We start from the raw sequence: 17009 nt of genomic DNA on the forward strand, positions 1-17009 counted from the left end.
GTAAAATGATTGGCGCTTTAATACGTTATGGGCCGAAATGGATTGTGGTTAAATGAATTGTAAAAACTTTGAATAGAACAACGTGAAAAGCACGCTTTTGCATAATACATGGCGAAAACCGACATGGTAATGAATTTTCAAAAAGGGAAAATTAAGTACTTTTTAAAAGCACCTAAGGGCTTTTAAAGGCACCTAAGGGCTTTACCTTTAAGCACTTTTTAAAAATGCTACGCAGCATGTAAGTACTACTTCCAAGTACTCCTTTGAGACTTAGTATTCATACGCATATGATAAAAAACATACATGTACTATTTGCACTGTCGTGAAAGGCTGCCTAATCACACAAAACTCCGAATTTCGCTCCCGTGGTATTAAAATTTTTTGTTCATCTAACAGTGGAAACCATATTCGATAGAAATAATAAAAAATTCCAAGTGCTCCTTAAAGACTTATTTATTTCCAAGGAGTTTCTCGGGAGTATATGAACTCTGTGCGCATACGTCACTTTTTACAGGACAGTCATGTAAAAAAATGACTTTTGATCTCATTGAAAGTATTTAATGACATTGCATGTAAAAAACATTTATTGGAGTAAAGGAAAATATAAATTAAATTATTTCCTCTTGACTCTTTTCACTCACAAAAGGAAAAGACTATTTAATGTTTACCATTTACTAGACTCAATTATTTCATTCATAATATTAATCTTCAAAAAGCAAAACGTATGTTTTTGGATTTTTTTTGGATAAAACATGCTAATATTTGTTTCATTTTAATTTTGGACAAAATTTAAAGAGCACTAAATTAAATAAAAAATGCAGTATAAACAAATTATATAAAATTATATATTTTAAATTATATAAAATTTGATATGATTAAGACAAGAGGATTTAAAATATTAACTTTAAAAAAAAAAGAAGAAATATTTGGATCCTTATTATTAAAATGTAATTTTTTTTTTTTTAAATTTTACATGTATTAATGGAACTTTTAAATTACATATTAATTTACTAAGTTCATGCAAGAAGAAAAAGTAAAGATAGCAATAAATAATTAAAACCAGAACAAATATTGAATTTATTAACACATAGTGAAATTATTCATATTTGTACATTAATATGATACGTCATATTTATGATAAATATTTACATTGAATTTCATTCACATCTAAATGAGCTTGTACAACTAAGATCTTGATGCTAAGTATCATTCAGAATGCCTTGTAATTCATAAATTCTAGGTCTTAAGGTAGCCAAAGTTGCTAAAATAGCCTCCTGAGAAAAATATTTATAAACATATAATATTATAAAATAAATATACATGATAAAAAATTATAAATAATGAATTTATGATAACCAAAAAGTAGTTTTTTTTTTCAGATACTGTTATATTTTTATTCATTATATTTTTTTTCAACAACCTTATATTAACACAAAAGGTTATATTGTTTATGTTCTAAACAACAATTCGTCGAGATTCTTAGCAAGCTCCTGTAACATATATAAAAAATGTCTGGGTGTTTGGACTTGTCATTTTTTGTCAATAATTTGTCAAAACTCTTAGTAGGCTCCTCTATAAAATCAATAAAAAAATGTATAGGGGAAAAAATTATAAAGAAAGAAGTTTAGGGAAAAGGGAAGAAAAAAACATTAAAAATGTTATTATATTTCATAACCGTCCTTGAACAGCTGAACTAATTTTTTGGGTTTAAGACTACTAATGTTCAACTTCAACTTCGTAGCCTTGTTATTTTAAACCCAATCCTGGGAACATGGGAACACCTGGATCAAATATTGCTTACGTGGAGAACTTTTTGATGCAATTAACCCACATTTGCATTACATGGAAAGGAAAACCACGAAAATCTCTGACCGTTAGCCTGACAGTAAGGGGTCCCCAACCCATGATCCTTCTACGACTGAGGATATTTTACGTGAGCACTGTGGTTGGTACAGCCAGGTACGGAATTTGTATCAACCAGCCATTGCTGGGATTAGAACAAGGTTCACCTTTTTCAAAGGCAATCGATCTACCCCCTGAGCCACCACAACTTTTTGAAAACTTGATTAGAAAAACACGTTTTTATATTTTACAGCTAGAAATAATGCACCAAATATTTAGTTGTCGGCCAATCTAGCTAAGTACTCAGTAGGCCAAATAATATCCTTATTTAAATTTTAAAAAATGGTTCATTTATAAGTGTATTAAAAGAATTAATGTAAAAAAGTTGAATTAGAATGTTGCTTAATGATGTCATGTAAAATTCAGTCTTTTCCCAGGTAAATAGAATACAGGCTTTACTATTATTTAAGCATTATGAATCATCCTGCTTTTTTCTTTTTTTTTAATCCATTAGTTTTTGTTCAATGTTATTAAAATTTGCTGCATTCAACAAGTTTATCATAGCATAAAAACCCTCATGTTAAAATTATGTGAAATTTTTTTCTGTTTTTGTATGGCTATTTAATTTTTTTCCGATTTCATTTAGTTTGAAATATACAAACAGTAGCCTTCATAGATGATTTGAAAAATATTCAAAACCCCTTTTTTTCAAATTTATCAGTTTTGTAGCATCTTGTCTTAAAAATTCTAATAAATCGAAACTGTATGAATTTTTTCTTTATAACTCATCCCGCTAAAGAGCACCTGATTTTGAACTTTAACAAACAATAACAAAAAAAAAATATTGGTATTAGTTTAATACTGAATTATTTCTGAATCAATTACTGAAAGCAATATTTCTCCCAAACAAAAATTACTTAACTCTATGTATATCTTTAACGTAGAGATTTATTTTAAATAGAAAATCGCTTATAGCTAAATATTGAAAAAGAAATTTAGAAGTTTCCGATTCCAAGAATCAGCAGTTTCTTAAGTCTAGTTTTATAAGTCCAGTCCACGTTTCCATGCGAATTAAACAAAATTAAATGTTAGCTTTAAAATGCAAATAGTCTCAGTTAATTTAAGAATCTTTTCTAATTCATTAGAAAATAATTTAAATTTATTCTAAATATGTAGTGGAAATTGAAGACAACCTAATTATTTTTCCTAATTTAAATATTTTCGAACAGATTTGATTTTATATAATGAAAATAAGACTCAAAATCTTAAGAAAAAATATTTTCTTGTGTATAACATCTGATTTAAGTTGTTCACACAATTCAATCAAAAAAGAATAAAGAAACTACAAGAGAAATTTTGCATATTCACATACATTTCAGCTACTTCAGAACAAACTCAGTTTCTGACAGAGATTTCTTAAAAATTTTGAGTTTACGACCACTAATGTTCAACTACGTAGTCTTGTAATTTTGAGCCAATCCAGAAGACAAGGAAACTTTTGGATCAGTTCCCCCAGAGGTATGATTTGTTATGGGAACATGGAGGACTTTGTGACTAGGCAGATTTAACAAGAAACTATCACCATTTACTACATGGGGAGTCTTCGACCGGCGGAGATCGAACCCACGATCACTTTGACATGGGCCCAGTGCCCTACTAAACAGACTATCCTGGCCTTTCCAACAGAGATTGTACAGAACTTACAAAAATAAACCTGTTGAATGTTTTGTGAAAGAACAAAATCTCCAATCTTTCTGTTCTTGCTACTGCACATAGCCCTTGATTTAAATAACTTTTTTTATTTATTACAATCCATAAATCATTTTAAAGTTGACTATTGTATTATATTTATTATAATTATTTATTTCTTTTTTAAAAAAAAAATATGTGTAACAAATTTAACACTTTTTTCAATGGTTTGAATAAAGTTTCAAACAAATTACAACTATTGAAGGACCAGAGTAAAATATACTTCTGAAATAAAGAAAATAAACAAAATATTTCTACGAAAGACATTTAATTTTTTTTGGAGGGAGAGGAATTACACATCAATCAGATATTACGATTTTTCTATATAACTACAGTGGTGGCCAAAAGTGTGGACATTTTTTGAAAGTTTCATGTTTTTCAACTTTGTGCGTTTGTAGAATATATTAATTTTCACTTAAATACAAACGTTTATATATCAAATTGAAGGTAATTCAATGTAGAATTTAATAACAAAACAGAATTAAAATATCTGTGTAACAAAAAAAGTTATGCTCATTTTAGTAGAACAAACAAACACAAATCGTTTTGAATAAGGACGTGTTTTGTAATAAAAGCGTACTAGCCAATCACAAACACCGTTCTTAGGACCAATCAAATGTCTGTAACTGTAGTTAAGGTTATTTGGATGGTAAAAGAGTTATTGTTGTGGAAATATTTGGCGGAATGATGCATACTAGTACAATTAAATAGAGTATTGCTGTTTTTGAATATTTAAAAACTAATTTTAAACAATGTCATCAACAAGAAGAACTAATTGGACATCTACAAAAAGAAGCCGAATTGTCATATTGAGAGAAAATGGCCTCTCTTATGCTGAAATTGCAAGACAAGTTGGTGGTTCAGTGACTTGTTCTGGTGTACGAAAGTTCTGTTTACATTATGAAAAAACGAAATCAGTGGAAAATAAAGCCAAATTAGGCCAAAAAAATGCACAAGTGCTACTGCTGATAGAAAAATTAAATGGCTATGCCTTCAAGATAGAAAAATTTCATCAGATGCGATTAGATGTGAAATGGATGCAGCGGGTATTGCAGTAAGTTCAAGAACAATAAGAAGAAGGTTATCAGGATTTGGACTACAAGCAAGAATTCCAAGGAAAAAACCATACTTAAATCAAAAGCAACCCAAAAAACGAGTTAAGTGGGCAAAAGAACACATTAAATGGTCAGAAAATCAATGGAAGCAAGTAATCTGTAGTGATGACAGTCAAATATTGCTCTTTGGTAGTGATGGTAGAAATTATGTGAGACATAGAGTAGGTGAAGCACTTCATCCTGATTGCATTGAAGCAACTACAAAAAAACCCCAACAAATGCCATGATTTGGGCATGTATGTCTGCAAATGGTGTGGGTTGAATCCAAGTGATGGATGGCATCCTGAATGCCAAAAAATACATCGAAACTGCCCTGAAACCAAAATTGACTCCTTCCATCAGGGATCTCTTCCCCAGCAACGTACCATTTATTTTTCAGCAGGATTCAGCTCCATGCCACACAGCAAAAGTATTCAAAGCATGGTTTCAAAATAAACGCATAGATATATTACCATGACCAGGAAACAGCCCTGATCTCAATCCAATTGAAAATTTGTGGCGACGTTTGAAAATGCTTGTACGAAGAAAACGTCCAACCAATAAAAGACAACTTATTGAAGCTATAATTGATTCTTGGCACCATGTGATTACGAAAGATGAACTCCAAACACTCGTTCACTCGATGAAAAGACGCTGTGAAGCTGTCTTAAAAAATAAGGGTTATCCTACTAAGTATTGATTGTGTAAGTATCACTTTAAAAAAATGCAAATCCAAGATAGGTCTTACTATTAGTTGCATAGCTTTTTTTGCAATACAGATATTGTAATACTGTATTTATTATTAAATTCTACATTAAATTACCTTCAATTTGATATATAAACGTTTGTATTTAAGTGAAAATTAATATATTCTATAAGCACACAAAGTTGAAAAACATGAGACCACCACTGTATACATAGAAGATTTATATTAATAATTAAAAACAAAATCTTACTTCAGTTCTGATTGTTTTTGTTCCTTGAATGGGACACACATTGAGGTAATAATCAAACAACTCTTTAGGATCATCGACTTCCACAGCCTCATCTTCAAGACATGCTTCAATACCCTTCAAACCTCCAAATACAATTAGCAAGTGACTGAAATATAAATGTAAAAAAAAAACAATATCAACAAGTGATATATGACAGTAAAAAGTGGAAAATATAAACACATATATATAAATAGACTAATGTAGGAATATAGTAGAAGTGGTTTATCATATATATGTTTAAAAGCCTACTTAGCTTTATTTTGAATATAAATAGAAGGACTTTTTAAAAACTTTTCAAGGAAGAAATTGCAACTTTAAGGACTTCAGAAATTACACAAATTTTAAAAAGATTTATGAAAAATCTCACTCAGACAATTTTTCTTATTCAAGTCTAGAAAGTAAACTAATTTCTCCATATAAAATTATTTCAATTAATAAAACAGTAATAATAGTGCAACCTATGAAGCTACTTTATAAGGCAGATTACATATTTATTGTATCATTAATATTTGCTAAAACTTTTAAAAAGACACAGCCAGAATATATTATTGATAACAGACATACCACTCTGATTTTAGAAAGGTGGTGATGCAAAACTTTAGAAAGATGCTTTCCAAATAGTAGACAAAGCATTAAAAACGAATTTTAAAAAAAAAAAAGAAAGAAAGAAATTATTATATTAAATAAAATATGATTCTTATATAAATATATTCACTAATTTCACGTTTAGTCATATGATTCGTGTAAATTGTTTCAAATTGTCATTATTCAGATTTAGCAATCAATTATAACACTATACATTTTATAAAAAGCACAAAATGCTTACTAATATCGAGAATTTCTATAATACATGATTCTTATGTCATTTAAAAATCTTGCAGTTTATTTATTTTAAATCAAATAAAAGAGACAAAGCATAAGTTTTTCACACATTGTTCGACACATATTGTTCGATTTGTGTATTACAAACTCGGTATTTAATTAATAGCATATTAAAATACAAAGATACATCTTAATAAAATCATGATAGAGCACTTACTTAAATTTGGGAATTTTTACATGATCTACATTTCGACCTTTATCTGAAGTTCCAACAGTGACATCATATCCTTCTGCATACGGACTTTCTGAAAATATTGCATTGAAACTTTTCGCAAGTCGTACGCTGTAGCCCCAGTAAATGTTGTCATTCTTAAGAGGTGCAGTAGGAGAAACGGCTTTACCTTTAAAATGCTTCTTTGCTGCAAAAAAGAGGTATTGGAAAAAGAATTTAAAAAACTTTATTAAAAGAATTTAGAAAGGAGAATTGAAAAAAGATTTTAAAATATTATAACATTTTTTGACTTGTAAACAAATGCTTTTATGAATATTTAACTAATAATAAAGTTTTTTATAGATAGAATTACTAACATATTATTAATATATTTATCTGTTAGATTTTTAAATATCATAGATAAATCTAAAAGATAAATGCATCAAATTTTAAAAACATAAAAATATTTGAATGTCTTAGTATACAAAACCAGGCCTACACGTTTAGCAAAATAATTTATAGAGTATCAGGCATTTAAAAACAAATATTTTCAGAATTTTCGGTAATGTTGCCAGCATTTTAAAAGCTTCATCACGAAAGACTTGAGACAAAGTGACGCTGCATATGAACTTTTAAATCATTTATATGTAGTGGAGTAGAAAATAAGTTTAAACCAATACAAAATAATACATTAAAACTTAAACATAGCTGATAAAAGAATAAATGTTTACAAAAAGTGTAAAAAGTTGGCAACCCTAAAAAACTAACAAGCAATGCAAAAAAAAAAACATAAATAAAGAATATTAAGAGAGTAAGCATTATATAACACTGTATATAGCCATTTTTTAAAAAAACATGTTAACATAATTGGCTCGGTTTTGATTCGTGACATTTTTCAATAGATAATCATGGTAGCAGAATTAATGTGGCACAATGGCGGGCGCCACAGATTTATTTCCGTCTTGAAGACAAAAATTAGAAAATAAAAATATCCAACGATGGGCCCTAAGGATACACCTTTTAATTTTCCAATGATGTTGCAAATCAAAGCAGAACTTTATGCTAGAGATCATGTTTAAAAGAAGGAAAAAAAAAAAAAAAAGAAACAGTGATGACAACAAAAAAGATACAATGTTACATTTAATAAAAGAAATATTTAAAACTAATCCAGTTAGGATCTTACAGTTTTACAATATTTGGCACAGAAATGGAATCTTTTTTTAACACTCATGCCTAATATCACTTAAATTTTAACAATGTTGACAGTAATGTGACACGTCACAATTTTGGACAGTTTTAATGAAGGATAAAAAAAATAAATAAAAAAAAAACAGAAATCCCAAAAAGACACTATATTAGATTTACATAGAAAAATATGCACAACCAATTTAAGTTAAGATTCTGACATGTTTTAAATATTAAAAACAGTAAAAATCTAACAAAAAAAACTTTTGCGGAAGAATCACGTGTATTAAAATGTCTCGTTAACATGATTTAGCCGAAGTTAGATTGCAGAGCTCCTAAATCTTAACCCTTACTTTAAATTTTAGATTGTGGTGAAAATTTCATCGCATTATTATTTTAGATTTGTAGAAGTCCGCGAAACAATAATCTTGGGATACGCTAAATTCCACAAAAAAGTTACACGCCTATCTCCTAGACCTGGTTCGCCCTTAGAATGAAGCATTATTTAAAATGACAATATAAACATTTACTAAATTGCACCAATAAGTTTAGTTAAATATCAAAACTATATCTAAACATTAGCATTGTAAGTAATTTTAAAGTATAAAATTTTAGGCACAGTATTATTCAAAAATAAATAACATCATCAATAAAATGAAAAAATATCAAACCATATAATATAACAGTTAAACTAATTTTAAGAGAATTGTAAGAAAATGAGTCCTGTTTTTACTGTTCATTAAATTTCGATAAAATGTGGCATTATTTTTGAAAGAATAAAAGCAACTTATTTAACATATTAAAATAATTATCAAAGCAAAGAGGAAAATTTTAGGATAGCAGTTCTACTTAAAACAAAGGGACAATTACATGGTGCTTTTGTCTTTGTCTTTCAAAAATTAGGGAATGTGATTTCTTATAGTTATTACATATTTTCTAGTTTTTAAATTATCTTTATTTCATAGATTTATAATTATTTTTAATTATTCTTATTATTTTAAATTCTAGTTAAATTCTCCCATTCTAATTATTTTAAATTAACTACTTAATTTTTATCTAATTTTATAAAGACAATATAAATACTTCTATTCCTTCCTTTCATCAATAATGTAACATATAACTTTTTATGCAGTACAAATGCATAACTAATTATAATTCCATGTTGTAACAAAATAAATATCAAAATTGGTTTTAATCTTACTTTCCTTAAGCTGTTCATTTTTAAGCACAAAAATGTTTCCATTACGAGCTGATAACAAATTCTAACAGTATTTTTAGTGATTAAATAGTAAGTCAGATTTTAAAAATGTAATTTTAGCTTTATTTTTGGCACTATTATTTCTTGATATCTCACCAATATCAGATCTCTCCCCATGCCAATAAGTGTCAATTTGGAACTACACTATAGTTGGATAAAATTGTAGGCATTAAGACTGAGAAGTATTTTTATGATTCATGGGCCCTTAGTCCAGCCATTGAAAATAATACAAAATTTATAAAAATGAATACTTGGAATTGTATTCCATTCTTTAAAAAGGATTACCTAATGATCCACTAACAAAGATTTTGTGAGCTCATGATGGTACACCACCCGACATCATAAGGAATATACAATCTATAGGACAGCTGCTATTACTGAAACTCTATATTATCACAACTTAGAGTTACATAAAAACATTTGAACTAAGATTTGTTCTTAGAATCAAAATTTTGACTAACCATTTGCTTAAAGCACTTATCATGGGGAAACCTGTCATTCTGGTCCACTTGTTGTGACAGACATCGGCAAGAAATAAATGTAATTTATGTAAAATTTTTTGAACAAATTAAATAATAGCATTGCATAGATAAGAAAAAACAGACAAATTACATAATATATTTATACAATCAAAATTGCTTTTAACAATGCAACAGCTAAAAATTTAAAAACATAAACTGGATGAACTTACAAAACTGTTCTTTATCTAGTTTGACTGTGACTCGAACATTTTCCTTCAAAATTTTGTCTATTACAGCTGGCTGTTAAATAGAATTAAGAATGGTTAAAATAAAATGTAATGAAAATTTAAAAAAAAAAAAATTTCACGAGACAATACTATAAAAACAAAATAATCGGCCTCAGGGTTACAGTTTGAAAGCAATAATTGCAGAAGACAAAAAGCAAATAATATAACTCAGGGATCCGTCCAGGCCGAATTTACTACCGTTTAGCAGTACCTTCACAAATTCAACTTTAGGAAAAACGGTAGTTTCACAAAATAATTTTTCTGAATATTTTATTTGTGTATCCCTTAAGAAACGATAAATCCATATATTTGTGTTGATTTTTTAACATAATGTTTCACAAATTATGTCTAAATTTTCACAAAACAGGTACCTCTCAGAAAAACCTAGACAGATTCCTGTAATTATAAATTTTAAGACAGGCAAATGTTATTTTCTATTCTTTTCACAAAATGCAAACACATAAAAACCTTATTTTTTACAGAAAAATTCATATAAACGTATGAAGAAAAATTAATAAAATGTATAATTAATATAAACGCATCTTCCAAATTAAAAGCCTACTTATGTGATGTGAAAAAGCAACTTATAAAAAATATTAAGCGATTGAAACTTCTCTTATATATAATAAGTTTATTAAAAGTAAAGCAACTGCTAAAGAGTTTTTCAAATTGCTTAACACTAATAGCAAATCCAAGTTGAAATTGAAAATAAAATTATTTTTAAGACAAGACTTTTTTTAATAAGAATATAAGGGTTCATTAATACACTCATAAAATGGGGAAGTCACAGTTTCGTTCACTTGCACTGTTAAACTATCTTTTCAGTTTTATTTTTCCCAAACACAACTAAAATTTAAACAATAATGGTACAATGAGTACAAAGTACTTAATAAACAGAAAATTATGACTATATATGAGAAGTAAGTTTTGAAAGCTATAATTTCAAATGCATTTTTTCACAATTACGGTCTAAATTTTTTAAAAATGATATTTTATTTTATAAATTACTTCATTTAATATTTACCATTTTAAAAATTATATTTTCTGTCCAATGATCTTTACACATATTCGACCATAAAAGATTTAAGGACAATCTTATACCATAAAAATTGTAAAAATTATAAGTGTTTAGATTTGATCTGTTGATAATTTCATTACAATGTCATAAAAAAATTTAGCTTCCATATGGAACTTGGAAAGTATTTCTAAAATTACATTAAATTCATTTATTCTTCAAATAAAATTTTGCTTAGGTTAATGTCTAACTAACAAACATTTAGTGCTATTATATTTATAACTAGCCGCCTAAAGCGGCCAGCTGTCCGCCACGCTGAAGGTTTTCACAAATAAAGTTTTTTAAAACATGGCAGGAAATCTGAAGATTAGTGGACAATTAAAGTGTTCCTGTCCAGCAATTTTGTCTTCATATCCAGTTCTGCTGCAGATGTGTTATAGCTCTTGAGGATGTTTGAAATTATATAGCTACAACGCTTAAGAAAAAAAAAACTAAAATGCTAAATACATGAAAAGAACACGAAAACGAATAAATTTTTTATGGTATCAATTTCTATTTCTATATAATTTTTTATGGTATCAAATTCTATTTCTATATCTGTTACGTCAAGCACTCAGGTATTATAATTTGATCTAGTTGTGCTTGTATAATTTTGATCTAGTTGCGCTTTCTACGTCATTTTGTTAACATCGTTTGGTTTGTTATTTAACATCGTTTGGTTTGTTATTTCTAAGTTAACTTTCAAAAAATTGGCTGGCATCAGCATTTTTATTCTTTAAGTTGTTTATTTTTTCTTTTGGAATTCGTTCCTTTTTAGCGAAATGTTTTTCAACCTAATCGAATTCTTTGCCGACTGTTCTCTGTATATATAAAGAAAATAAAGTAAATATTTTTAAAGTGTTGTGAAAAGAATTTTTAGTTGTACAAAGTACTACAATATCGCTATAAAAATTATCGTCTTCGCTTAAGAAAAAAAAAAAAAGAGCGTGGAAAGAAGAAGAAAAACTTATTATAACAATTATGAACAGCGACAAATATATCAAAGCGAAGCGTTCTATTTACGTATCGAATATGTTGCCACATTTTTAATACAAAAGTTAAACTTTTCTCCACTTTAATAAATGTAAACTAATGCGAACTTTACAATTAAATTATTAATTCCTTCGTATATTATTGGTTTAAGTTGTCGAAAATTAATATTTCAATTGTAAGGTTCGCATTAGCATACATTTATAAGAGTGGGGAAAAGTATATGCATTTTTTAATAGTTTTTTGAATATGGCTCTTTGAAGACGAAAAAGCAGACGAAAAGCATAGACTTACAAAATGACTGATAACTAAATAACTAATCAAAATTTTTGAAAAAGAAAAAAAATACTTCTTCATTATGTCAAAACACAATTATGGGCCGAGTTTCGTGCCCGGGCGAGGCTTCTGGGGCGATATATTGTGATTACAGACACACACACACACACACAGCCGCGTTTATTATTATGTATAGATTAGAAATACACATCCCAGTTAATGAGATGAGTAATTTTGCAGTATAGTAGGACTCAGTTAATCTAACCTCCAATGGATCAGGAATTCAAACTTGTCAGATAATCAAAAGAGATTCATAAGGTTTGTTTTTAAGTGAGAAATGAAATGTTAAATAAAATTTGTAAGAATATTACAATAATCATAAAATAAAATTGAAGATTTAACTCTTTTGTTAGTGTATGATTTTGAGGACAAAAATGTGGTTTATGTGAAGCCATTACCAAAATTTCAAAATTTTTACATTAGTAATATATTTTTTAAGCTGAATAGCATAACCAAGCAATAAATAATTTAAGGATTACACATCATCATTAATAAGCACATAATTTATTAATTCTACACTCTAGTCATTCACGAATTTCCTCTGCAGCTTTTATCAGACGTGCCAACCTAGCAAAATTAACATTCAAGAGTTTCCCTAACAAGAATTCAGGAGGGGTAAAAAAAAGGTGCACAGTATGCAACATTTGACACTTCTAAGGAATTTTAAGTAAAAAATTTATTAAATATAAGAATGCAAGAAATTTTACACACTAATAGATTCGTGGAAAAATATTAAATGGAAATAAAAAAAATTAAACACAGATTTAGCAACACTAAACTATATTAGGTAGATACTCTTTATTTAAAAAATAAATACCATTTCCTTAATAAAACATTATTCAAAAACCCTTGACACTGTAATAAAAATGCACAAAAACTCCTAAAAAATAAACAAATTGAAGAACTATTTTATTTTAAAAAACCAATTCAATACTAATGTATCATAATACTAATGTCTGTACAATAAAGAACCAATTATCCAGGACGCTCGGGACCATCTCTATCCCGGATGTCTTAATTTCCCTGTTTTCTGGATCGACCAAAAAGTGTCGTTAATCAATGTTTTATCGAATCCATATTACAAGGAAAAAGTGTAAACACATTTTAAAGTAAGAGAAAAAAGTAAAGCACTCCTAAATCAAAAAAGGAAAAAATTGTAGAAAAATTACATTTAAAAGAATAAAAAAATGTGCAAGTTTAGTCAAGAAAAACAAGTTTAAAAAATAATTAAAATTCCTAAATCAACTAATAAACAAAAGCAATGATTAAATAACGCAATATATTTCATATCTAATTATACGGGGGAGGGGGGATAAAATAAAAGGAAAACTTATTAATCTAAATAAAAACAACACTTGAAAATTATCGAACCGAAACGATAGTTAAAAAAAGGCACTAGCATAAATATTAAAACCTGAAACAAGGCAAGATCAACGGAATTAAAAAAAAAAAAACACCCTAATGATAAGATGTAGTAATAAAAATAATTTATTGAGTGCAAAATTTATCATGAAAAGGAAGAAAAAAAAATCAAATGTAGTGGAATCAGAAAAACGAAACTGCAATCTGCTTCATAAAATAATTGTATGTTTAAATTAATAAACAATTCTCCTTTTATTTATTTATTTTATAAAAACACGATTTTTAATTAAAGCAGGTGTGATTCCACATCAAGAAAAACTTGCAAATGATACCGCGCTTCCAAAGAATCTGAATTCATTCAAAAGAAAAATATTTTATTTTTATTAATCGATGTCAAATAGATAAATAAAATATATTTTTCTCTTTCACCTTCTGTTCACTGATATGCATGTGCAATGCATTTCCCCCACCCCCTCGTAAATCAAACAGAAAATGAAATCAGCATTGAGTTTGACGACCTAGAGAAAATAAAGATCTAAAATCTTAAAGGTCGCGGAAGAAATGACATTTCTCTGGGTAAACAGGGAAAAAAATTCTTCCCTTCCTCACATTTTCCTCGACTCAACTTCAAGGATGAGTCCAATTTCCACTTTTTTTTTTCATATCGTTTTAGTTCAAAATGGCGGGAGAATCGAGCAAAATTTTCTCCCGGGTTATCTAGATACCGGATAAATGGTTCTCTACTGTATGCATAAAAAAAAAAGAGTTGCAGATTTAGCTCTTCGCAATTAAGTCTTGCTAAAGTAATTGGTAGATGTTTTATTGAAATTGATCCATACTTCCGTTTCGACGTAGACATCCTTGAAAAAATTTTTTTTTTAATATACGAAGACTAAACGAATAATGGATATCACGTAGCTAGTTTACGAGTTTGTTGCCAACCGTGGAAAAATATGCATTATAAACAGCAAGATACGATGTCAATTCCAACTATTGAGTGTACCAGTTTCCCCACTCCTGTATGGGCGTCACTCGATATCGTCATGTGACGTCATCGCATTCAACTCCACACGAAAGGAGAGGAAGAAGATTTCACCCGCCCCCAGTGTAAGGGGGCGGGTGAAATAGAAGTTTTAAAGAGGAGGAACGTTGAAGAGGGGGGCAGCTACGCTTCAGGCAGATGGTAGTTCGATAAAAGGGGATGGAATTCATGCCGAAAGAAAAATAAAGCTTCAGCACTCACGAAAAAAGTAGGTAATTTTGAGTTTGGCCGTCGATAGCAGTAAAATTCGGGAGTTGTTCAAATCAATTCCGGAGGGCGGGAGAGTTGGGATCAAATTTCGGGAGACTCCCACAAAATGCGGGAGAGTTGGCTCGTCTGTTTTATTAATGTAATTAATTTATGAAAAAAAGCATTACATTTGTAATTAATATAATTTAAGAATCTATATATTTGTTTATTGAAGTGATTTTTTAATGCCACTTCACAATTTACCTTGATATAATTAATGAATTCTACATCATAATTTAAGTATTAATATAAGTTAAAAAATTTTTGAATAAAGTTGCATTTGCTCATTCTTAATATCCTAGATACAGTTAAATAACTAAATAAAACATAAGTGGATGGGAAAAAAAGTGTATCTATACATCAAAATATTTAGTTTCAATATACCTTTTGCAAACCTATATTTATGTATGATCCTTTGCCTTGTTTAACTGGCTTGTTCAAAACTATCCCTTCACGATACTCAGACTCATCATTAATTGATAAATGTGATGGCAGTTGAAGTGGATGTATTTCACCTATAAAAAAAAATTTAAAACTATAATATGCTAATAGAACAAGAAAATAGATTTTATAAAGGCTAAAATACTGGTTATTTGCACTTTTATTCAGGCAGTGTTTCCAAAATTGGCATAAAGTGGCGTGTAAAGATGAAAGGATGTTAAATGCAAAAACCCTGATTAAAGGCTCTTTTAAATGGAGTACAATCATAGGGATCAAAAAGTCAACTCTATTTAAAAATTTGAAAGAAAATAAAGAGTTACCAAAATCTAAATACATTTTTATACAAGTAAGCTTTAATAAAATTTGATAACATGGGAAATGATTGCACAGATATTACTAAAGAAACCAGAAATTTGGATCCCACACCCACTGTCACTTGTGATGACACAAAAGCAGTTGTCAAGTGCAATTTTTAAAAAAACCCTCAATTCTAGATATTGATTGTCGTAGAAACCTCTCGTTCCCAACAGTAAGACTACATTTGGGCCATTTCGAGGACATTAAGATTTCTTCAGATAAGACCAGATTATAACCCATGTCTGTCAAGTTATTCAGGCTGAACGTTTTGAGCTTGGCTCAGCACCAGAGGACATCCTACACAGTCTTCAAGTTCAGAACTCACAAAACCCATTCTCCAAAACTTTTGGAAATATTCAGCAATGCCATAGACAAGACAACAACAATTGAATCCTTTGAAGCAGATCAAACAAAATTGATTCCTTAGTTTTGTTATCTATGAACACAAAGTCAGCTAAAAGTTATATGAAATGCATGCAAAGAAACATTTACTAGTAACCACTCTACATTACAAAAAGTTACTCCTTTTGCAATGCGTTGCTAAAAATTTTTCTAATTCTCATTATACAAAAAGTAACAGAAGAATTTAGCACTTTTAACCTAGAAATGTTTAAAGAACATTCTAATCTGGAAATGAAATTGATGTCAACTAATTGAAGTAATTTTATGTGAAAGTTTCCCAAACAGTCAACAAATTATCAATTTTTATTTATTCATTTCATTTTTTTTTTTTTACCCTTTTTTAGAAGATAATGTGGCAATAAAGCCAGCTTAGTTTTAAAAAAAGATTTATTTTAATTGGAAACTCAATGTTAATATTTATTTCAGATAATAAAGAAAGATTTTTAATTTTTCAACCAAAGCACTTTAACGATGGAGCAAAACATTGGCGTTAATTACATATTTTCAAGAAAGTTAGAAAAATCAGTTGTCTTTGTCAGAGCATTTTATTTGTTATTGCTCTGGGTTATTATTTCTCCCTAGCATACATCAAATAATGTAATTTTTTGATAATTTCATGGTACAGATAAAAAAATGGTTGTAATATAAATTTCGAACTATAAAAACAAGCATTAGTTACTAAATTTGAAAGGATTTCTAGATTACAAATCTTAATTTTGTGCCCAAAGAACTAATATCAATTCACTCCAACATTTAAATTTTTTGAAGCCTTTATCTGTAGGAGTGATTGAGAGTAAAACTCAAAAATCCTGTAAATTTTCTTGAGTAAAATCATCAATGACACATTTCAAAAAATTAATGTCTTTATAAAT

At 28.5% G+C, this 17009-nt stretch overlaps 1 protein-coding gene across 1 annotated transcript; it reads right to left on the reverse strand.

Annotated features, from left to right (window-relative positions):
- Positions 1 to 1053: 1053 nt before the first annotated feature.
- On the reverse strand, positions 1054 to 15452 carry LOC122270818 (putative methyltransferase C9orf114 homolog; the record flags this gene model as incomplete). The annotated part of the gene is given in 5 exon segments (XM_043049719.2): positions 1054 to 1274; positions 5642 to 5786; positions 6720 to 6921; positions 9848 to 9917; positions 15322 to 15452. Coding segments are annotated over 5 exon segments (623 nt in total), but the record flags the coding sequence as incomplete, so codon positions are not given.
- Positions 15453 to 17009: the final 1557 nt, after the last annotated feature.

The sequence above is a fragment of the Parasteatoda tepidariorum genome, chromosome 6 (genome assembly GCF_043381705.1).
Source record: "Parasteatoda tepidariorum isolate YZ-2023 chromosome 6, CAS_Ptep_4.0, whole genome shotgun sequence".
NCBI classification, from domain to species: domain Eukaryota; kingdom Metazoa; phylum Arthropoda; class Arachnida; order Araneae; family Theridiidae; genus Parasteatoda; species Parasteatoda tepidariorum.